At 38.7% G+C, this 24,915-nt stretch overlaps 1 protein-coding gene across 1 annotated transcript in view; it reads right to left on the reverse strand.

The window, feature by feature from the left end:
- The window catches only part of rps6kal (ribosomal protein S6 kinase a, like), a 47,794-nt gene extending 31,974 nt beyond the window's left edge, over positions 1-15,820 (reverse strand). Inside the window, exons 1-3 of the mRNA XM_079839004.1 lie at positions 15,600-15,820; positions 7,250-7,306; positions 7,027-7,143 (exon numbers count right to left, since the gene is read on the reverse strand). Coding sequence (XP_079695130.1) covers positions 7,027-7,143; positions 7,250-7,306; positions 15,600-15,665 — 240 coding nt within the window. The 5' untranslated portion in view covers positions 15,666-15,820. The remainder of the gene's footprint in view (positions 1-7,026; positions 7,144-7,249; positions 7,307-15,599) is intronic.
- Positions 15,821-24,915: the final 9,095 nt, after the last annotated feature.

Genomic DNA, 24,915 nt, shown 5'->3' on the forward strand with positions numbered 1-24,915 from the left:
TCTACAGGAGAGCGATCGGGGGAAAGCGTACAGACGCAGCCTCGGCCACGTCTGCACCATGGCATCCAACCCCAGCTTTTTTCTGGGTCAGCATCTCTGCGTGCACGAAACTGCCTTTGCCTGTCTGCTGTTGATGCGGGTGCCATTTCTGACTAGGATGCCCGTTGAAGTTTAAGTGGAAACATTACATCAAATATTTTATCTATAACAAAAATATGAGTTATAATATATTTATTGAAATTACATTTTTAAATTGAAATAATTGATTAAATTAAGTGAATAACTCAACCCTGTCACAAAGTTTACAACCCCGAAACAATGACAAATGTGACGGGGTTGAGTGTGATGGGGTTGAGTTGTTTTGCTCAAAATGGCCACTGCTCTTAATGTGGTGTAGAAGAGTGGGCCACATGGCAGCCAATTAAATAAGTATATTTTAGATTTTTATGGATTAAAATAAAATTTTGAAAAGTCATAATTTTCCATCTTAAATGTATGTGATGGGGTTGAGTTGTTAAGCTTGACAGTACCCTCCCTGACTATAAAACACCTAAAAAAATGAATAAAAAGTGTGATATCAATCACCTTCTTCTGCACCATGCTGTTAAAGAGAGCTGAATGATGCAACTTTCTGTGAATGATGTCACATATGGGTGGAGTCTAAATTATTATGGGCGGAGAATGGTTGGCGTGACGGGGTTGAGTTCAGACTGAGGGACATAACTTTATAAGTTGTTTTTTATCAAATATCTTGCATTTTTTTTTTTTTTTTCTTTTCAAAAGCAAAGAACACAAATAAATACTTGCATTATTGCTGAAAATTATAGACACTGTGCATATTTTATTAATTATTTTCCAAGTACAAATTCAGCGAAGAACCTCAGGGACATGACAAAATGCTTGCTGTAAGACATAAATAAGATTTTTTTTAATGATAAAAATTATTTAAATGCAATAATTATTTGTATTCATTATAAAGGACATACCAAAGTATTGTGAAAAGCTTTTAACATTTAATTTTGGTGAACCACCACTTTCAAAGATCTAGGGGACTGAAATATTACCGAATCCCAGGAATGACCCATATACTATATAAATACTTTCAAAATTTCTTTCTTTTTTATCATTTTAGGGTGAAATATGGCACAAACATGTTGCAGGCAGGTTTCATAATATATATTATATTCATTAATAATAGAAACCAACTCATCCAGATGAATTCATTTGATAGCCACCTGATTTAATAATCAATTATTCCACGGATTACACCAGGAACAAAGTGTTTTCAGGACACTAATACTTTTCCTTCCCTACTAACTAGTGAAGCATAGCAGATCAGCTACAATCTTTTGAATTAATAGATTCATTTAATATTTTTTGTGGTATTTATTGCTTGTTTTCATACATGATGTAGAAATAAAGTAAGAAATAAGAGTACAGACCGGTTTTACTTTACACATTCCAAAGTAATACGAGGAAAATAAATAAATAACTTGATTTATTATTTATAATGTGCTAAACATTATAAATAATTCATTATAAAGAATATCTATATCTGAAATATTATTAGGCATTATTCATGGCCTTTCCTGTACATAAAAGCGCATGTAATTATTTTCAGCCCTTCTCTACAGCGTTTCCTTCCATGCTCGGATGGTCCAGAAGAAGCTCAAAACAGATCTGTCTGGTTAAATTTGGCAACTCATCCCAACTCGACAGCATCCTGGTGGTAGTTTAAAGGTTCGGGGCGGTCCTGCACTACCGGCCGTCAGCAGACGGGTCATGGACCGAATACTGATGTGGAGATACGTCTGTGCTGGAATATTCCACAGTGTGATAATGATATCCAGGAAGTGCAGACTCAGATGTAAGGAAGTTTTAGGTTCTGAAACTACATAGTGTGTTTATTAGGGGTGTAACGGTACACGTAGTCGTATTGAACCGTTTCGGTACAGGGCTTCCGGTACGGTGCACGCGTGTACCGAACGGTTATGAATGTAATGTTTAACAGTTAACAGTCGGCTTGTTGTAAGCGCGGAACACACTTCAATCCGAGTTCCCACACGAACATATTAAGTATTCAGTCCATATTATCATGAAATTCAAACTATAAATGACGTTTTGATGCTCTTTAATGTGCGTGACTGATCAGTGATCACTAAACACAGTTCAAGTGGCCGCGCGGCGCGCGCGTGACCGCGATCATTTGTGAACGGTGCACGCGTCGAACGGTTATGAATGTAATCTTTAACAGTTCACTGTCGGCTTGTTGTAAGCGCGGAACACACTTCAATCCTAGTTCCCACACGAACATATTAAGTATTCAGTCCATTTTATCACGAAATTCAAACGATAAATGCCGTTTTGACGCTCTATGTGACGTGACTGGTCACTGATCACAGTTCAAGCGGCCGCGCGACGCGCGTGAACGCGATCATCTGTGAAGGCGATCGATCATCTGTTACTAAAGATTCAAGAATAAACATGAATGACGATCTGAAGGTATGCTGAGGATACATTACAATTTACTGTCATGTATATATGTGGTGTAATCGCTAAATCAGTGTTTCAACGGCGGAAAGATGTCAATATAACTGCTTGTGAACTAAATGTCATGTAACGTTAGCATCACATTTACCTCAGGCAGTCATTCAGTGTCCACAGAATTTTATTCACTAGAGAAATCAACTCTTTCGCTAAATATATGCTCTATATTAGCCGTTATATTCATTATATTCTACTTAACCTGTTAGTGATGTCTTGATTATTTCATGCGTGTTAAATAAACCTGTCATGAAAATGACAGACACTGTATATAAATTATTATATTTCAACAACGATTTGGAGAAAAAAACTATTTTATAATTAGATTTAGAAGTTAATGCAAAAACTGCCTTATGTGAAGTTTACATATTTGCACACAATGTGTTATTTGAGTGTTGATTATTATACCTAAAAATAAATAGCAACTGAATTTAGGCTAATAGTTTGGGCTCTGTTGTTAACCTTTAATATTAATGTACAAGTAAGGGCTCCCTATATAATTTACAGAAATATCTTAAATAAACTTTTAGATATAATTTAATTCATTCAAGGACACTTTTTTTCTCCAGTAAACCACTGTTAAATATAAAAAATAAATAAAAAGCAATTTTGTAAATCTGCTGTACCGAACTCGTACCGAACCGTGACTTCAAAACCGAGGTACGTACCGAACCGTCAGTTTTGTGTACCGTTACACCCCTAGTGTTTATAGTAGGGTTGCCCTTGACTAAAGATGTCTAGTCGATTAGTAGTTGTTCATTTAAGCGATTAGTCGACTAATCAAACGTGTGTATTAATAAGCCATATAAATAATAATAATGGGTCTTTTTTTCGAAAGAGTTTCGTTCAGGAGCCATAATGCAACTGAACTCTACACTGCTAGTGTCTTCATTTACTGTAGTTAATTTAGTGCTTATGTCAAATACAGTGTTTCCCACACATTCGTGGCACCGGCATATTGCGCGTCGTTATTCATTAACTTTTTTAAATCTCACGGCAAACCTGCTTTTGATATGAAAGTCTAAGCTTTTAAAATTGAATACGAAATTCGAACAATAAATAGCGTTTTGGCGCTAATGTGGCATAACAGTTAAAGCCAGAGGCGTTGAAAATTCATTGGTGGTCAAATGTGACCATACACCTTAACTATTTTTCAATTAAATAAATGTTCTATATTTTAGTTTAATAATATTCATTGAGGATTTTGAGGATTTCTTTTGGTACTAAATAGGTCTACTATTTGTACAATAATAACTATTTGTCCATTAATGACTAGGGTTGGGCATCGTTTTGATTTGAACGATTCTGATTCCGATTCTTAGTTTCGATTACGGTTCTTTTCGATTCTCGATTCCGATTCTTTGAGGGGTGGAGTCACAACATGTCACAGGCTCATTTCACAGAGGAAAATTGTATTTTGATTCAATAATGAGTTTTAGTTTTGGGACTTTCTCCGCTGGCATTTTCACTTGCTTTGCTGCAAAGGTGAATGGAGTTTCACACCGAGTCCTGGTTTAACAATAGCATTAACAGCAGTCATATTAGGACGGCCACTAGCGTGGGCAATTTGCGTATAGCTACATTTATCTACGAGGCGGAAAAATAATTTCAGTAACGTTGTTGTTCACCACAATTCGCAATTGGTCAAGGGCTTTGTTATTACACTACAATCAGTTACCTGATTATGACGAGGTGGGATAATGTTAGTTCACCCTGAAATGAAAATAAAGCCATCTTTTACTCACCCAGTTGTTGTTCAAATGCGCGTGTTCCTGTGTGTGCGCACTCCAAGCCGCAGTAGCCTCGTGCAATATATATCGTGTTTTTTTCTATTGAGCTTGATTTCTCAAAATGGTGCATGTGTGTGTGTGTGTGTGTGTGTGTGTGCTTATCCTGGGTGCAATGACAACAGTGCGAGTTATTATAGTAGGCATGAGCGCCGGCGGCTGCTGACGGCTCATAGTGCACACAGAGGAGCGCGCTCAGAATAACGGCCGAGCTCAGTGTTTTGACTGAATAATACGGTTTCTTTCTCGCAAAACCTTATAGTGTGCCCCCTGAACACTTTCCATATGGCGCGCGTCTCCCTGTATCGTTGCGTGATAGGCTACATTTGTTTATTTTTTGTAATGTTTTAGCTGATCGCCATTCACTGCCATAATAGGAAGGAGCGCGTGCAGGAACAGTATTTTAAATGTCATAGGACATAGGGCACTGGGACAACATCAGGGTAAGTAAAAGAAGGCTTTATTTTCATTTCAGGGTGAACTATCCCTTTAATAACGTTGGTTAGCGCAGGGTTGCCTGAGGAGGACAGACCTGCGCAGCATTTTAAACACGCTACACTCCTTAATTTATACACCACATATTTGTAGTGCATCCTCCCGTGCAAGAAATAAGTTTGTCATATGTGTTGCACTGTGCCGACCCAGGCGTTTTTTTTTTAAAGTGAAATAAAGCCACACTTTTGAGCGCCGCTTACCGTGCTCCATGGCTGCAACAGAACAAACGTGTGCGGCAAGCACTTCCGAAAACTTGCACGTTTGGAACCGATGATCGGAATCGAAAACAAAATTTCTAAACGATTCCAATGGCATCGTTATTTTTAAAACGGTTCCAAGTTGGAACTGGTTCTCGATGCCCAACCCTATTAATGACCACTTAAAATATTTTATATTATTTATATTACAACTAGTGTAGTAATTAAGGTTAAAATAGAGAATTCCAATGCATAGAGTCATTATGTGGCTGGAAAAATAATCATTTTCTTTTGTAATGCCATGGTTTACCCACTATAGGTGCTTGTAGCAGGGTTCCTACACAATTTTCATTTCAAAATTCCAGACTTTTCCAGACTCGAATTTCCAGACTTCCCTACAGATTTTTCCGACCATATTTAACTTGTTCTGATAAATTGTTTTCAAATTCAACTGCTAACAAGTGGTACATTATAAAGATTTAGTATTGGCGTTTTTGCCTTTTATTAGGATAGGAAAGTAGCTAGACAGGAAGTAAGGTGGGAGAGATTGGGAAAATTCCATGAGGCAGGACTCGAACTCGGGTCTCCCGAAACACAACAGCACTACATAGCGACGCACTTACCCACAATGCCATCGGCACCGACAAGTATGTTACACTCGGAGTCAAAACCTCTATGTAGGCTATCTAATATTTAGAAATCCTATATTAAAATATTGCCTTTTGTGACCTTAACGATGAAAATGCTAAATCAGTCACAATTTTTTTAAAGGGTTATTAATTTACCCAAAAATGAAATTTCTATCATAATATACTTACCCTCATGTCATTCTAAACTAATAAGAATTTTGTTAATCTTGGAAATATTGGACACATGAAGATATTTAAAGGATTAGTTCACCTTAAAATGAAAATGTCCTAATCATTTACTCACCCCAATGCATCCAAAATGGCAACCAACTCAAAAACTTAATTTATCTTTCACTAAAGAAAGTAATGCATGGATATATTGGATGGCATTGAGGTGAGTAAATGATTAGGACATTTTCATTTTGGGGTGAACTAATCCTTTAATAAAAGGGACTAAAATCTCTCAAATTTAAAATATAAAAAATATTAATATAATAAAGTCTTATGGTTTTGAAAGACATGGGGGTGAATAAATGACAAATTTTCATTTTGGGTGTACTATTCCTTTAAGAACTCCACTATCGACTCTGTTTTATCCTCAAACCCAACTTGCTTTCTCAAACTACAAAGTGCAGTGTTAACCACTGTTGAACTGAGAAAAGGAAGGAACACACAGGTCTGACCTTTACTGCCATAGCTAGGCTACAAGTTTTTCATTCATTGAAAAAAAACGATTGTGTATATATTTATTATATACATTTAGAAATTAATTTTATATTTAGAAAATGAAATAGGGACAATAGTCTGGAAACATAAATATTTTTCCATACTCTGATTTATTTTTTCCATACTTTTCCAGACCTGGAAATTACTCAAATCAAATTCCATACTTTTCCATACTTTTCCAAACCCCGTAGGAACCCTGTTGTATGGCTCTTTAATAAATATACATGTAGGCCCATCTAGTCTAGCTGCTCAAAAAGGTATTGCAGATCATAACTTCTTACTTATTTTTAGGTTTTGCATCTGAATAAATATTTAGACATGATCAAACACTAGGTGAAATTTAAAAAAGTTAATAACTTACATCCTAATATTTTTTATGTTACTTATATAAGCAAACACAAGTGAATATTAATGAATGCAAGCTAATATAATTGAACCCAAGAAATACTGCTCAAAAGGCAAACTTATTTTTCCTTATATGTACAGTAGGCTATGACTTGATACTGAATAAAGATCAAAATCGATATTTGTACCAATCACCATTTCAATACAAGAAATTTCAATACAAGTTCTTTGTTCTCCTTGTTGTCCCAAACCATGAATTTAGTGTGCCCTACCATTAACACATAAAGTAAAAGAAGCAGAGACCTTCCCAAAGGAGCCTTGTCCCAAAACCTTGAGCAGCTCGAACTGGCTGGGTTCGGCCTTCTCGCAGCCCTCCTTCACATGATGAGTGATGGGAATCTCTTTATAAGCCCCCTCATCCTGCACACAAACACACACACACACACAACTCTAGACATCCTGACAAGTGACCAACTCAAAACAGATCTAGATTACACCTTCGGAGAGGTAAGACTAAGTTACTCACACAGTGTGTGTAGGACTCCTCCTCCATTGGCTCATCCATGATCTGATGCCCATTAACCTGAAATCAAAAACATAAACATCGCATTAAAGTTTTCACAATACAGCAGCATGAACTGGTATTGTGTGTTAGCTGGGAAGATTTTGCATTCAGGTATGATGTTCATTCTATTCATCAGGATCAGAGTTCATATGTTTTATTAACATGTCATGATAGTAAGTATTGTGTATTTACCATGGTAACTGTAGTTTCCAAAACCTTAGCCCAAATAAGTTACAAGGGAACCGAACTTCTATTGTTTCAAGGCAGAAAAAAACATGTTTGCAGTTAAAATGTTAATCTATTTTTTAATAAACTATTCTAAAATGTGATTAATGAATCCGCTGGTTTCTCCAGGCGTTGATCTCTCCTTTGCGTGAGCTACTCTGCTCTGATTGGTCAGACGTAGGCCTGTCACGATAACTACTTTTTTTCGAGATACATTGTCTCAGAAATAATTGCGATAAACGATATTATTGTCATTTTAATGTAGCGTTCACACCAGACGCGAATAATTTGCGCGAAGTTGGACGCTTGAACGTTTTGAGTTTACTCGCTTCATTTGCGCGTGATATTCACTTCACAATAGATGCGAATTCGCCTCATGGGTGGGGCTTCTGAGAAATGGCTGACATGGGCTGTGTTTACACGTCTTTTTTGTTAAAATATTACTGTTAATGTGTGACAAAACTTAGTTTTTAGACTTTTTCAGGCGATAATGTAGTTGTTTAAAGCTCAAATCTGTGGTTTATTTATAAAAAGAGCGCCTATTCGAACATTTTATCTGCCGTTTTCGGAGTTGTGAGCTCTTGCGAGCAATCTTTGGTCTCATGGATCTATAATTTGTTCAAATCGTTTAGGCTGAGGGCAAAGTGAAGTTTCATTAGTTTTTTTTATTTTTAGGCTATTTAACTTTACGTTACAGTTGTAGCCGACTATAGCACTGACTTTGAATGTGTGACTTAATTGTTTGCTTTATTTCATGTATAGCTTCTTATACCTTTTACTTATACTTTTGTATTATTGATCAAACATAAACTTGCATTTAACAAAAAGAGACTGCGTTGTGTTTCATGTCATTTAATGTTATCGCAGTGATAATCATATTGTCTGAACCAGATATTAATATACAGATTTTCTCCTCATTGTTGTCTCTACTAGAGCAAGCTCCTGATTGGTTAACGCGGCGCGAATATCCGCCAAAGTTAAAAATTTTCAACTCGGGCGATTTGCTCAATTCACGCCGTCTCATTCGCGCGAATCACACCGCAGAATGTCTATTCGCGTCTTTGCATTGACTTAACATGTAAATCACTCGCACAAATCACGTCATTCGCGTCCGGTGTGAACGCACCATTAGACTATTTTATGCCACTGAATATATAATCCTAATATAACAGTAGACCTACACACTTTCAAAATGACAACCTTTTAATTCTTTAGATCATGGAAATTAAGGGTAAAACATATATTATCGTAAATAAAAAAAATAATAAATAGTAAATAAACATTTTCCCTTGTAAAAAACGGCTTTAACACTAGTCATTCTGCGTTGACATTTATATGTGCAGCGGAACAGGGGATTGCGGCTTTGAAATCAAGTCCATTTGGGCTTATTCTTCCAAACTGTCAGGAAAACACTATAACGCCTCAAATGGCGCCTTTTTTCACCTGTGGATAACCTGTGGATAACCTGTGGATAACCTGTGGATAACCTGTGGATAACCTGTGGATAACCTGTGGATAACCTGTGGATAACCTGTCGATAACCTGTCGATAACCTGTCGATAACCTGTCGATAACCTGCCGATAACCTGCCGATAACCTGCCGATAACCTGCCGATAACCTGTCGATAACCTGTCGAAAACCTGTCGATAACCTGTCGATAACCTGTCGATAACCTGTGGATAACCTGTGGATAACCTGTGGATAACCTGTCGATAACCTGTGGATAACCTGTGGATAACCTGTGGATAACCTGTGGATAACCTGTCGATAACCTGTCGATAACCTGTCGATAACCTGCCGATAACCTGCCGATAACCTGCGGATAACCTGTCGATAACCTGTGGATAACCTGTGGATAACCTGTCGATAACCTGTCGATAACCTGTCGATAACCTGTCGATAACCTGTCGATAACCTGTCGATAACCTGTGGATAACCTGTGGATAACCTGTGGATAACCTGTGGATAACCTGTCGACAACCTGTGGATAACCTGTCGACTACCTGTCGATAACCTGTCGATAACCTGTGGATAACCTGTCGATAACCTGTCGATAACCTGTGGATAACCTGTGGATAACCTGTCGATAACCTGTCGATAACCTGTCGATAACCTGTCGATAACCTGTCGATAACCTGCCGATAACCTGTCGATAACCTGTCGATAACCTGTCGATAACCTGTCGATAACCTGTCGATAACCTGTGGATAACCTGTGGATAACCTGTCGATAACCTGTGGATAACCTGTGGATAACCTGTGGATAACCTGTGGATAACCTGTCGATAACCTGTCGATAACCTGTCGATAACCTGCCGATAACCTGCCGATAACCTGCGGATAACCTGTCGATAACCTGTGGATAACCTGTGGATAACCTGTGGATAACCTGTGGATAACCTGTGGATAACCTGTCGATAACCTGTCGATAACCTGTCGATAACCTGTCGATAACCTGTCGATAACCTGTCGATAACCTGTCGATAACCTGTGGATAACCTGTGGATAACCTGTGGATAACCTGTCGACAACCTGTGGATAACCTGTCGACTACCTGTCGATAACCTGTCGATAACCTGTGGATAACCTGTCGATAACCTGTCGATAACCTGTGGATAACCTGTCGATAACCTGTCGATAACCTGTCGATAACCTGTCGATAACCTGTCGATAACCTGTCGATAACCTGTCGATAACCTGTCGATAACCTGTCGATAACCTGTCGATAACCTGCGGATAACCTGCGGATAACCTGCGGATAACCTGTCGATAACCTGTCGATAACCTGTCGATAACCTGTGGATAACCTGCGGATAACCTGCGGATAACCTGCGGATAACCTGTCGATAACCTGTCGATAACCTGCGGATAACCTGCGGATAACCTGTCGATAACCTGTCGATAACCTGTCGATAACCTGACGATAACCTGACGATAACCTGTGGATAACCTGTCGATAACCTGTCGATAACCTGCCGATAACCTGTCGATAACCTGTCGATAACCTGTCGATAACCTGTCGATAACCTGCGGATAACCTGCGGATAACCTGCGGATAACCTGTCGATAACCTGTCGATAACCTGTCGATAACCTGTGGATAACCTGCGGATAACCTGCGGATAACCTGTCGATAACCTGTCGATAACCTGCGGATAACCTGCGGATAACCTGTCGATAACCTGTCGATAACCTGTCGATAACCTGACGATAACCTGACGATAACCTGTGGATAACCTGTGGATAACCTGTGGATAACCTGTGGATAACCTGACGATAACCTGTGGATAACCTGTCGATAACCTGTCGATAACCTGTCGATAACCTGCCGATAACCTGTCGATAACCTGTCGATAACCTGTCGATAACCTGTCGATAACCTGTCGATAACCTGTCGATAACCTGCGGATAACCTGCGGATAACCTGCGGATAACCTGTCGATAACCTGTCGATAACCTGTCGATAACCTGCGGATAACCTGCGGATAACCTGCGGATAACCTGTCGATAACCTGTCGATAACCTGCGGATAACCTGCGGATAACCTGCGGATAACCTGTCGATAACCTGTCGATAACCTGACGATAACCTGACGATAACCTGTGGATAACCTGTGGATAACCTGTGGATAACCTGACGATAACCTGTGGATAACCTGTCGATAACCTGTCGATAACCTGTCGATAACCTGTCGATAACCTGTCGATAACCTGTCGATAACCTGTGGATAACCTGCGGATAACCTGTCGATAACCTGTCGATAACCTGTCGATAACCTGTCGATAACCTGTGGATAACCTGTCGATAACCTGTGGATAACCTGTCGATAACCTGTCGATAACCTGTCGATAACCTGTCGATAACCTGTCGATAACCTGCGGATAACCTGCGGATAACCTGTCGATAACCTGTCGATAACCTGCGGATAACCTGTCGATAACCTGTCGATAACCTGTCGATAACCTGTCGATAACCTGACGATAACCTGACGATAACCTGTGGATAACCTGTCGATAACCTGTGGATAACCTGACGATAACCTGTGGATAACCTGTCGATAACCTGTCGATAACCTGTCGATAACCTGTCGATAACCTGTCGATAACCTGTCGATAACCTGTGGATAACCTGCGGATAACCTGTCGATAACCTGTCGATAACCTGTCGATAACCTGTCGATAACCTGTGGATAACCTGTCGATAACCTGTGGATAACCTGTCGATAACCTGTCGATAACCTGTCGATAACCTGTCGATAACCTGCGGATAACCTGCGGATAACCTGTCGATAACCTGTCGATAACCTGCGGATAACCTGTCGATAACCTGTCGATAACCTGTCGATAACCTGTCGATAACCTGTCGATAACCTGTCGATAACCTGTCGATAACCTGTCGATAACCTGCGGATAACCTGTCGATAACCTGTCGATAACCTGCGGATAACCTGTCGATAACCTGTCGATAACCTGTCGATAACCTGTCGATAACCTGTCGATAACCTGTCGATAACCTGTCGATAACCTGCGGATAACCTGCGGATAACCTGTCGATAACCTGCGGATAACCTGTCGATAACCTGTCGATAACCTGTCGATAACATGTCGATAACCTGTCGATAACCGCTCTGTGTATGAAGGAACCACTTTCGCCCCCGTCACGGTAAACATACAAGATGACAGCACAATCGAGTAAAATGTTGGTGACATTCATTATCATGTAAACATAACAGAACTTCAGCTCCGAAGGCTTCCTAAAGCTCAGGGATTGTACACTGTAAAGACAGTAACAATGATGTCGATTTTACACCAATCCAAGCACGAGTCCGAATCGATGATGAAACAATGGAAGAACTAGTTATTCATCCCGAACCTGGAGCAAGAGTTTCTCAGTGATACGCTACTCAATTTGAGGTTCATTATGAGACGTTTCAGCTGTAATTCCTCACCATCAGCATTAACAAGTGTGTGTCCACAAGTGTGTGTCCACCATAGGGCTGTCAACGAATATTCTAAATTCGAATATATATTCGAATAGTTTTAAAAAAAAACGAATTTCGAAGGTGAAAATTAATATTCGAATAAAAAAAAAAGTGGAAAAAAACTAATTGTTCTATAAACCATCAGGAAAAAGCGTTGAGAAGAAGTGGGCTAATGTACACAGGTGACGATATTTATTTTTGTACACTTTACCGAAAACCACACTACAAAAGAATCATGTAAAACAGATCAAAATAAACCTTAATATTACTTGTGACATGAGAACAAAATGTATGTAGAAATTAGGGATCGACCGATATGTATTTTTTAGTGCCGATGCCGATACCGATTTTTTTTTTTCATCAGCCTTAGCCGATGAGCGATGCGGGCTGCCGATATTCTTGAGCCGATATTTGGAGCCGATACTGCTTTTGCTCCCTCAATTTACATCATAAAAATGACACAATGATCATGATGATAACAATTTACAATTTAAAAAAAGGAACATTTATTTGATAAAAAAAAAACAATATTTAACAAATAGTAAAAACAGGTGAGGTAGAAAAAAAAAAAAAGAGTTCAGTGGTGAAAATAAATATTTAAGCATAAATAAAATAATTACACTATTGCACACAGTATCAACAAGCAAGCAGCATAATAAAGTGCACACTGACTGTACTATACTTAATTTTAAAACTATTTACAACCTAGTCATTTAATGGTTACACTCTAAAAAATTAGGCTTTAAAAGTTGGGTTGAATATGGACTAACCCAGCAATTGGGTTGTTTTGACCCAGCGGTTGGGTTAAATGTTTGCTTAAAACAACCCAATTGATGGGTTAGTCCATTTTCAACCCAACTTGGATTATTTTTAACCCAGCATTTTTTAGAGTGTAGGTGCACTGAACTAAATCTCTTGTAGAGAAACACCAGCGGTAATTCAGGAAAAAATCTCCCAATGCTCCACGTGAAACTTCAGTCTTTCCACCTTTTACCATCGTGTCAATTCTCAATAGATTTTGATTAATATGCGCGAGGGAGAGCGAGACAGTTTGAAGACAGTGAGAGCTGCCCTGTGGACGCCTGTCTGTAAATAATGCAGGGGAAAAAATATCGGCGAACGCAGCAGCGTTTTATCAGCCGATACACGTAAAAATCGCAAATATCGGCCCGATATATCGATCTAACACTAGTAGAAATGTACCGTTAACTTATACAACTCAATTTATGGTCTCTTAAATGTTTCCTAATTTCACTAAACACTTTCGTGAGTTTTCACTTAGTTTCGTGAACTTTTCTTTATTAAACGGGCTTGTTTATGCTTTTGTAGGCTCGTTTTGTAAATATAATGTTTACCACAGCACAGCTCGCTCAGAGCGTTCAATATGCTGTAAAACTTATATTAATATTTGTTTCAATCACTGAATGAAGCCTGCTATATTTGGGACAAGAGTCGCGACCTTAAATTGCTTGCACAAAACTCTTGATCAGCCTCAAAATGTGTTTGTTCATTTAAACCGTTATGCGAGTTGTTGTTTTTGTGTAGGTTATACGTTGTCAAATATGTTTAAACTTAAATAGACTACCTATACAAGTGGTTATGTCTCTTTGTATTCATTTGTCCTGTTATTGACGTAATGCGCAATAACAAAATGCGCAACCAGATGTTCGAATAGTTCGAATATTCGTGTTTTTTAGAGGGAATATTCAAACGTCATTTGAGCAATTTTGACAGCCCTAGTCCATCAACAAATCCGTGTGTGTGTGTGTGTGTGTGTGTGTGTGTGTGTGTGTGTGTGTGTGTGTGTGCGTCTAATGTATTGCGGCGCACATGTCTTGAAGTTAGCCAGGCGCTGTGTAATATTATTGCGCCGCTGTACTCATGGTTTGGCTCAAAGTTCCTCGATTATTACGCAGGAATGAGAGAATAGCTCCTATCCATATCGGCCTAGAAAATCACAACTTTTCATTTTCCGCACACGATGTAACTACACACATCACAACATGTAAATAGTGCATTTTTTTCCATATTTTTTTTGTTAGAAATGTAGGTTTAAAATGTTATGGGAGCAGTGACAGTAAAATGCACTATTGCAGGAATAGCCCACTGATGTAATAATTACAACGTTCAGACGAGTGAATAAAGTTAACATTTTGTGCTTTTGTTTTATTATTGTTTTTAATTTGGTCGTTTTAATTTCTGCTTTAAAACAGTAAGCAATCAGATGACTATAGGTAACTTAATCGATGTAATGTTTGTATTTTAACCCTTTTTTATTGCTTATAAATGTACAGCATAGGACATTTACTACATTACATATTGTTTGGAGGACAGCATTGGGCAGGATGTGGAATAAAATTGTTTAATTATTAAAAATATATATATTTGTACTGTATAATAATGTTAATATTTCCCATCAAATTAATCGAAGAATTTTTTTACAGATTAATCGATTAGCAAAATAGTTGCAGGCCTACACATATCAGTACACAAACAAAACAAAGCCATTATGAAAATTAATATTTACGTACAGAAAATATCTCCAAGCTGAAGAAAAATATAAATAAAGAGAAATAGACCGATATTTAGTTTAGAACTGATAACAGACATAACACCAGAAAGATGGACGGATGCATAAACGGCAGATGAAACTATAACATTGCACATATTAGTGTCTGATATTCATGTTGACAGCGCAATCCGTGTGTAACTAACAGATGAAGGCAGATGAGTGTGTGTGTGTGCGCGTGCGCGCGCTTTAGTCATGACTCATAAGGTGAATCCGATCAACAAGCGCAGACTAATCGTCCTTATCATCATCGGCTCGTTACATTCACACACTCGTGTTTCACACACTGCGGAAACATTCTGTCACTGACAGGAGCGTCGTTTGCGTCAATGTTGTGCAGGAATCACGAGTAGCATCTTTAACACATGCTAACCGCTCGAGCTAACGCTGTCGTCACGCGAGTCTCCACACTGCGCGCGCGCGCACGTCCGCGCGACAGGGACACGCTCGCTCACATCACCAAAAACACACAAAGCTGTCGTTAACATCGCCGATTATCAATACTGGTCAATGAACGCTGTCATTTATGTGACATACCTCACTGCTGACGCTCTGCACCTCCATTTTGAGCGAGGACTCCTGCGCGGGGCCGAACGATATCATGTGGTTGAACTAGAGGCTTATTCCGTGAGGCATTTCTGCGTCGTGTGTGACCGTTAAATGCGCATGAAAACTGAGACGCGGGCGATTTGCAGGACCATACAAACCGCGCGGGCCGCTCCGCTCGTTTATTCCCACAAATATGGCCGTTGCTGTGCGCGCGAGCTGAAGACGGCAGCGCTGACGTCACTGTGACGCAACCCGGCGGAGGATTTCCCCATCGATGGGAGCTCGGACCCTTTAACATCCCAAACTATGCCACACTTGGGAGATGAACGTGCAGAGGAAGGAGGACAGAGTTCGCTGAAAACGCACTGAACTCATAATTAAATAAAGAGCACAACAATGTAGGCTTTACCTTATAAAATGGCCTGCTCTAAATTATTCCAGCGGCCCGACAGGCGGTTTGGGGAATGGGTGAAAGTCTCCATGAACATGCAAAAAAAAATCAAGTGTGACTCGCCATTTTCATTTCAATAATATTATACAGGCTTCAATTAAGCACGAGTCGCGCGACTTTATGAAAATCCAGAATATTCAAGGTTTTTTTTTTTTTTTCTAGCGTCAAGTTTTTCCATCAAGGACTTAATATAATATCGCCTGCTTCTATTAATTCCCTTTTATTTCTCACGTTCTCATTATCCTTTGTCAAATATCCCGCGGGCGGAATGGGCGAATGCTAGGGGCACCCAAATGAGTTTAACGCGCTGGTCCTCTTCGGTCAAAAATGACCGTTTTGAATTTTGTTTTGTTTTGCTTAATCGGAGTAGGTTGACACTTGGTGACTTTTGTCGCCATTTGAACACACACACACACACACACAAAATCATGGAGATGATTTGGATATGTTAAATGGTCGGGGGAAAAAATAGTCACACTTGCGATCAAAAATGACCGACATAGGAAATTAATGGGAAATACGCAAAAATACAAAAACTCAGGGAATCTTTTGGTGCTCTTCTTTTGCTTTCAGCTGTTCCCTTCAGGGGTCGCCACAGCGAATCATCCGCCTCCATCTAGCCCTATCCCCTGTATCCTCTTCTCTCAGACCGACTACCTTCATGTCCTCCATAAACCTCCTCTTTGGTCTTCCTCTCGACCTCCTGCCTGGCAGCTCTAGCCTCAGCATCATTTTACCGATATATTCACTCTCCCTCCTCTGAACATGTCCAAACATTCTCAACCTGGCCTCTCTAACTTTCTAACATCTTTTTGAACATTTTTGTGAAATAAAATCAATAATTCAGCCACAATGCAGTAAAAAACAAAAGCTAGTGTACTAGAAAAAGGTTACACTCTAAAACAACAAAAGTGCAAAACAGACACACACTTGCATTCACACACACAACACACTATTATACACACACAAATGAACTGGTGTGGCTGTAACCAGAGGTGGACAAAGTACACAACTACATTACTTGAGTAAAAGTACTATTGGTTAAATATTACTCCATTACAAGTAAAAGTTGTAAAGATAGATTTTTACTTAAGTAAAAGTACAGAAGTTCTTGCTTTTAAAAGTACTTAAGTATCAAAAGTAAACACATTATTTTATTATTGTTGTATGAATGCACGCTGTTCCATCATGGGGGTTTAAGCCAGTCATGCTCCATCTGACATGCTAGCATATCTTGAACTCATTTAAATACTTGCTTAAAAGTTACAAAGCTCTTATCAAAGTCAAAATCATACTAGAAAAGAAAGGTTTCTACATTGTGTTTATTTGACAGGATTATGTAAAAATATATTTCAGAAAGGACTTCAGTTTACATTATTAGCCCAACTACGCTTTTGCATGCTAACTAACATCATTGTGGAACGTTAGCTATGCGTTAGCGCTCTATCCACAAGGCTATGGCAACTTGGCGGGTAAATCTATAAAAATCATTTGAGCAACCATATTTCATACCAGTGTTAATTTTGACAGCAAATTTGGATTTAGTTTTAGTCAGTCTTTTGACTATAACATTTTAGGCATCTGAATTGTTTAGTTTTAATTGACTATAATAAGATTTTAGTTGATTCAATAGACGTAATAGCGTCTGAGAGGCAGCTTTCTGTGTGCACTTTCAGACTTATCCACGTCTGCTCTTCTGAATTTTATCTTTTAAGTTTGACATTGGATGCGCGCACTGCGTCTGGGAACTGCCACCTTCTATTTTGCCATCAATTGATTAGTGTTCAAAAAATACTTGGAAATCATTGAACTTCATGTGAACCTACAAGAGTGATTACTGATAGGCTGTCTGCAAAAAAAAAAAAAAAAAAAAAACATTTTTAAGAAGAAAACAAATCATCCACTGACTTTCAAAGTGGCTATGACTTTCTACTTCGAGGGCCTTGATAGAAATGTAGTGGAGTAAAAGTACGATATTTGTCTTACAAATGTAGTGAAGTAAAAGTCATAAGTTTCCAGAAAAAATACTACTCAAGGAAAGTACAGATACTCAAAAAGTCTCAAGTAAATGTACTTAGTTACTGTCCACCTCTGACTGTAACAATATGGTAAAATTGAGCCAAAGACTCAAATAAGATTTATTAAGCTGTGATCAAGCATACCTGTTCATTATTGAATGTTGATGTTATGTGTAACAAAATGCTCTGTTCCTCTGTTCAGGTTTGACTGTAGTAAAAATAAATGCAAAAACTGACACTTCAAATCAACATTTCAACAAAAAGAAATCTAAACCGTGACAAAATTAGTCTTGGAGAATGTCTACATATAAATCAAAATCCACAACTTAATAGAAAATAAGTATTTATGTCTAAAAAAAAAAAAACTTTATATAGAGTTATATAGGAATCTACACCATGGCATAACATCAGCTTTTCTTTTTTTACTCCCACCAGACGGCACTATATACCTTCAAAAACTGGCTTTTGAATGTTTCATCTCTATTTTAACATAGACTGCTTTAATTGAAAAAATATTTTAAAATGTATATATTTTTTTTTTTCAATGGGGAAAAATAGCTAATATTTTTTTTTATAAAATACCCTCCAAATTCTAAATAAAAATCTGAAAATATTATTGAACAAAAATGTGTTACATTTGTTTTAAGGCTTCCACTTTTGACCGTGAAGAAGCCACGTGTGACCACTAAATGAAGATTTTTTTACTAATACTATTTTATCTGAATTTTTTTTTCTGATTTTATTCAAATATTAATTCAAAAATAGCCTATTACAAAATAGGTTTGATTTAAAATAGCAACATTTTATGTACAATTAACTTTAAAAAAGATCTACATTTCTCAGTTTCATTCAAGGTGAAAACATGAAAAATGTGCCATAGATTAGTGGACGATTGCTTCCATCCACTGGAAAACAAACACTTTTAAAATTAAACCGTATGCTAGAGACGTGCTCAATAAATGCAGTTTGTGCATGAATGCTATATGTAATTAGTCTTGTTATTTGTGTTTAGGCTATAGTGTGGTTTAGCTGCTGTTTTTGTTTAGTTTCGCCATCATATTTTAAAAGTAACTTGATGCATCAAATAAAGATTGTATTAATTACAGCATTACACCAGTAGGTGGCGACAAGTGGCTGTTAAAAATGTATTTGCCATTGAATCGTTCAAGAGATTCGTTCAAAAACACTGACCCATCTAATAATGAAACAAGTGAAGTCTTTATGAGTATTGTCTTGTCTTTGTGTGAGGACATGGATTGTATTTGTCTGTGCTGGCCATGTGCTTGTGTTTGTCATGTTTGGTGTGAGCACATGACTTGTCGCTTGTCACACATTCCTTGTGCCATGTGCTCTTCTGTCTTATTACTGCCTTGTTTGCTCCCTATTTATTCTCCTGGTGTTTGCAGTCCTGTGTTGGAGCGTATTCATGTTTTCTGGTTCCTTGTGTCTGGTATTGTCACGTTTCCTCCCTCGTGGGTTGTTTGTTTTTGTTTATATTTTATTATTAATAAAGCCCATATTCTCCTGCACTTGAGTCCTCGCTTCTTTCACCCATCCCCAAACTAATAATTAATTCAAATTATTATATATTTTTTTTTTAAAAAGACTGCAGCAATCAATATTTTGTCAGAACCTCTATAAAGTATATGTTACAGAAACACGGCTTTTAATTACATACTGAAATACTTTTAAAGAAATTAATTCTGCCTTTAGAGATGCATTAATTCCCTGTGTTTTAGACACTAAAGCACTGTGCTACGGTATATTCTAGCGTCAGACATGATTTTGTTTACTGCTTTCTATTTTCACGAATAATAGGCCTATTACTAAATTAGGAAAATCATAAGATCACGGCGAAGCAGGACTGCATGTAACTCCTTTTATGTGATGAAGCAGGAAGCCCATGGGTTTGGGCACAGGGCAGCTCATTTGTCCTGTATGCAAAATTGTAGGATCCATAAATAAGTTCAGTCATATAGCAACGCTTGGTTTCCCTAACCCTAATAGTAAAGAAATCTTTACGCCTTGAACTTGCAGTCAAGACAGGTTTGACATGGCCAAGAACGCATAAGATATAGATCCTTCAAACCAAAAAGAGCTATTTGTTCTGGTTTCAGAGTTCAATCAAAACATCAAATCGCTGCTAATTTTTCTCTCTCTCAGAGACGGATGCAGCTTTGACCTAACGTTTTATTTGTGTAGCCTATATATATTTAACTTTTTAAATATAGCTGCCATCTTAACAATTATAAAGCTTTTTGGATTCTACCCACTTTATTTTCCGAATTTGTTTGAGATAAAATCATATTATTTATAAAAATTATAAGTGTCATGTTTGTGATTTTCATTTGTCAAGTAGCCAGATCCTGCCCATGAAATCGTGATTTTATTCAATTATATGGATAAATTGACGTCCATGTGTGGCCTCCCCTTATGTTGCGTGCTAGAGCCAGGGGGTTTTAACAATGTGACTACAGAAGACTTTGAGTGTACACGTTTCCAGACAGTCTTTCAGTCTGTGTGTGTTTTGCAGACATGCAGAGAGCTGTTTTCATTGAGAATGAACTAAAATCCAAACCAACTGGGAAACACAAGTGCCTTGCTTATACAGGTCTCAATAAATTAGAATGTCGAGGGAAAGTTCCTTTATTTTAGTAATTCAACTTAAAAGGTGAAACTATTACATGCAAAGTGAGATATTTCAAGCCTTTATTCGTTATAATTCTGATGATTATGGCTCACAGCTTATGAAAACCTCAAATTAGAATATTGTGAAAAGGTTCAGTATTGTAGGCTCAAAAAGTGTCACACTCGAATATGCTAATTAATCCAAAAACACCTGCAAAGGGTTCCTGAGTCTCTCAGTCTGGTTCAGTACCGTTCACAATCATGGGGAAGAGACCGCTGACCTGACAGTTGTGCAGAAAACCATCATCGACACCCTCCACAAGGAGGGAAAGCCTCAAAAGGGAATTGCAAAAGATACAGTTCTCAAAGTGCTGTATCAAAGCACATTCATAGAACGTTAAGTGGAAGGGAAAAGTGTGGAAGAAAAAGGTGCACAAGCTGCAGGGATGACCGCAGCCTGGAGAAGATTGTCAGGAAAAGGCCATTCAAATGTGAGGCGGAGTGGAAGAAGGCTGGAGTCACTGCATCAAGAGCCACCACACACAGACGGATCCTGGGCATGGGCTTCACATGTGGTCAGAAGCATCTTACCTGGGCTAAAGAAATAAAGAACTGTGCCCAGAGCCGGATTAACGCAAAGGCAAACTAGGCACGTGCCTAGGGCCCGATTGGCGGGATGGGGCCTAGACAGAGGGACAAAAAAAAAAAAAAAAATTCCTATCTACAATTTATTTCAATATTTATTAATTAACTAAAAATAGTGACGATGTTTATCTTAACCATAGACGTTACATTACGTCACATTAACGCCAGCCCATGACTGTATTTATTATAATCAGGTCAGAGCGGGACAACAAAGCTAGCAGGCAGGTGTTTTGAGTAGGCTAACATTCAAGATGCTTTCGGGTGCGGCAAAACGTAAAAAGAAAAAAAATGAATAGGAACAAAAGAAGAGACAGCGGGGGGCTTTATAGAAGTTTCTGTCGGGCAGCCGTCCGCCAGCTGTGAACCTGCTCGAGTCAGCAGAGCCAAAGGCCGAGCCATGCCCGGAGACACGGCCCGAAGACGCGGTGGAAGATGCGGCGGGAAATGCGGCGGAAGACGCGGTGGAAGATGCGGCGGGAAATGCGGCGAAAGATGTGGCGGGAAATGCGGCGGAAGACGCGGTGGAAGATGTGGCGGGAAATGCGGCGGAAGACGCGGTGGAAGATGTGGCGGGAAATGCGGCGGAAGACGCGGTGGAAGATGTGGCGGGAAATGCGGCGGAAGACGCGGCGGAAGACGCGGTGGAAGATGCGGTGGAAGATGCGGCGGGAAATGCGGCGGAAGATGCGGCGGGAAATGCGGCGGAAGACGCGGTGGAAGATGTGGCGGGAAATGCGGCGGAAGACGCGGTGGAAGATGTGGCGGGAAATGCGGCGGAAGACGCGGTGGAAGATGTGGCGGGAAATGCGGCGGAAGACGCGGTGGAAGATGTGGCGGGAAATGCGGCGGAAGACGCGGCGGAAGACGCGGTGGAAGATGCGGTGGAAGATGCGGCGGGAAATGCGGCGGAAGATGCGGCGGGAAATGCGGCGGAAGACGCGGTGGAAAATAAGTAAAACAACATTTCCGTGTCAAGTTTTAAGTTACAAGAAAATCTAATTCAAAATGATAATAAAAGATAAAAACAAATGTAAAAAAAGAAATAAATCAATAGAAGAATAATGGCATGGCCCTACTTTATATATGATATAATAATCATGTATGGCTCCCATAATTGTACAAAGTCCTTTATTTTACTCTTGGAGATATAAGTCAGCCTTTCCAGTCCAATGCACTCTGAAAGTTCTTTTATCCATTGTTTTATAGAAGGTGCTTCCACGCTCTTCCAGTTCAGCAATGGCTCTTCTGGCATGTAACAATCCAAAGTCCAATAGTCTAGTGTGTTTCTTTGTTTGTGAGAAACCTGTAGGATATATTCCCAGTACACAAAGTTTGGCACAATGTGGTATTTTAAGATTAAACCGTTCTGACAAACATTTTATGACATCCTTCCAGAACTTCTGTATATCAGAACATTCCCATAGACAGTGAATTAGAGTTCCTTTATAATTTTGGCATTTTGTACATATATCAGGAATATTGCTAGACATATGATTGAGTTTTTCAGGTGTTATATAAACCCTTGTCAACCATTTATACTGTAATAATTTAAGCCGCGTGTTTATGATTTGTTTTTTGCGCCTTTAAACATGCTTCAGTCCATTCAAATTCCTCTATTTATTCTTGAATGGCTTTCCTCCATGCGTTTAATTTGTCTACAGCAGACTCCTTAGAGTTAGACATTATTAAATTATAATATTTTGACAATTGGCCCTTTTCACCAATTATTTCCTCAATTAATGACAGTTTGGGAATGTACATAATATCTGTAGACCTGGAAGACATAAAACTTTTAAGCTGTGAATATTAAAAATAAAAATAAAATGTTTTGAGGGAATCTGGTGTTTATCACACAATTCTTGAAATGTAAGAAGTATACCATCCATATACAAGTCTTTAATAGTCTGAATACCTTTAGTTTTCCATAGTTTAAATCCTCCATCCTTATATTTATTATTATTTATTGTTAGACAGTTTCTAAATGGTCTTGATGAATGTGATGGTCTTGTTCTTAATTACAACATTTATAAATGTTGTAAGCTATTGCATTTTGCAGAAAATCTTAATTAAATGTGTTGATTAAATGTAAACAGAGCAAATAAGATAAACTTATTTGCTCTGTTTACATAGTTTACTGAAACCTATTGGTTATTTACTGGTACTACTGCCTTAACAATGACACTCCCAATGGATGAGGATAATTTAATAGCATTTAATAGAGCCATGTAATGACGTATAAATAATGAATATCAAAAAATAGTCTGATAGACTGTTTAATATACAACACAACCAATTTGTAACCAAAGACTAGGCTATGTAAAATGTGAATCCGGCTCTGACTGTGCCCAGTTGCATAAAGCACCTTAAGTTTTTCCCTCAAGTATGATACTTAAGGAGGGTTATTTCCCCTTACCTAAGAATAGCTTAAGGGTGTTGCATACAATCTCTTAAACGGTTCTCTTAGGTAAGGGAAACATTTAAGTGTCCAGGATTCACGTTATAAAAGTCTTGTTGCCATAGAAACGCAAAACACTAACACTAAATTATTCATAATAAATAATAATATCAATTATCTATTAGTCAATAATCATTAAATGCTGCGTTCACACCAAACGTGAATAGAGCGTCAAATTCGCGTCTAGTTTGACGCTTGAACTTTGAATGCGTCCAAAGCGAGATGGACACGCGTAAAAAGCAAGTGTTTGAATCGAAATTGACGCGCGTCCTTTTGTGCTTTTCATAGTGGTTGAGCGCGGCCGCGAAATTGAAAAATACTTCTGTTATTGTGTCACGAAATGTAGTTTTAAGAGTTGTTCTGTCGAGAATGTAGTTGTTTAAATCTCAAGTCTGTGTTTTATTTGTAAAGATAACCCCTTTTTAAAAATGTTGTGAGATCCCGGCGATCACCGGGAGCTCGCGCTCATGTAACCCGCCTGGAACTGCCTTACCTCGGCTAGTCCTCCTGACTTTTGCCGCTGGTAAACGAGAAATGTTTAAATTCACAATCTATAGCTTCGGTTCTATTATATGAAACATGTAAGTTAAAAGACATTAATGACTTGTTATAACGTCAAACGACATCTTTAATTATGTGAGTTTTTATTGTGTCTCCACGACGCATGCGCGAGAATATGACGCAGCGCCGGCGTTCGGGAATCCATGAAATACACACTTTAACCCCATTTTGAGAACTACGCCGAGACCTAAAGCACGATCAATGTAGAATTCAACAGCTTAGACACGCGCGTCTTCCTCTGCTCGTAAACAAAATCGCTTCTGGGTCATGTGTCCGAACGCCGGATCTGCGTCATATTCTCGCGCATGCGTCGTGGAGGCACACACGGAAGACAAGAACAAGTTGGATAAAGGTGTTATTTTGATTTTTTTTTGCGCACAAAAACTATTGTCGTCGCATCGTAAAATTATTGTAGAGTCACTGTGGTGAGATGGACTTTGTAACGACGTTTTAAGAGCCTTTTATGGGTCTTGGGAGTGTAAATGTACTGAATGCCAATGGAGGCCTATCTGAAGCCTTTCTCAGCATCAGCTTTACACTAAAATA

This window comes from Gobio gobio, assembly GCF_949357685.1.
Source record: "Gobio gobio genome assembly, chromosome: 16".
Lineage (NCBI taxonomy): Eukaryota > Metazoa > Chordata > Actinopteri > Cypriniformes > Gobionidae > Gobio > Gobio gobio.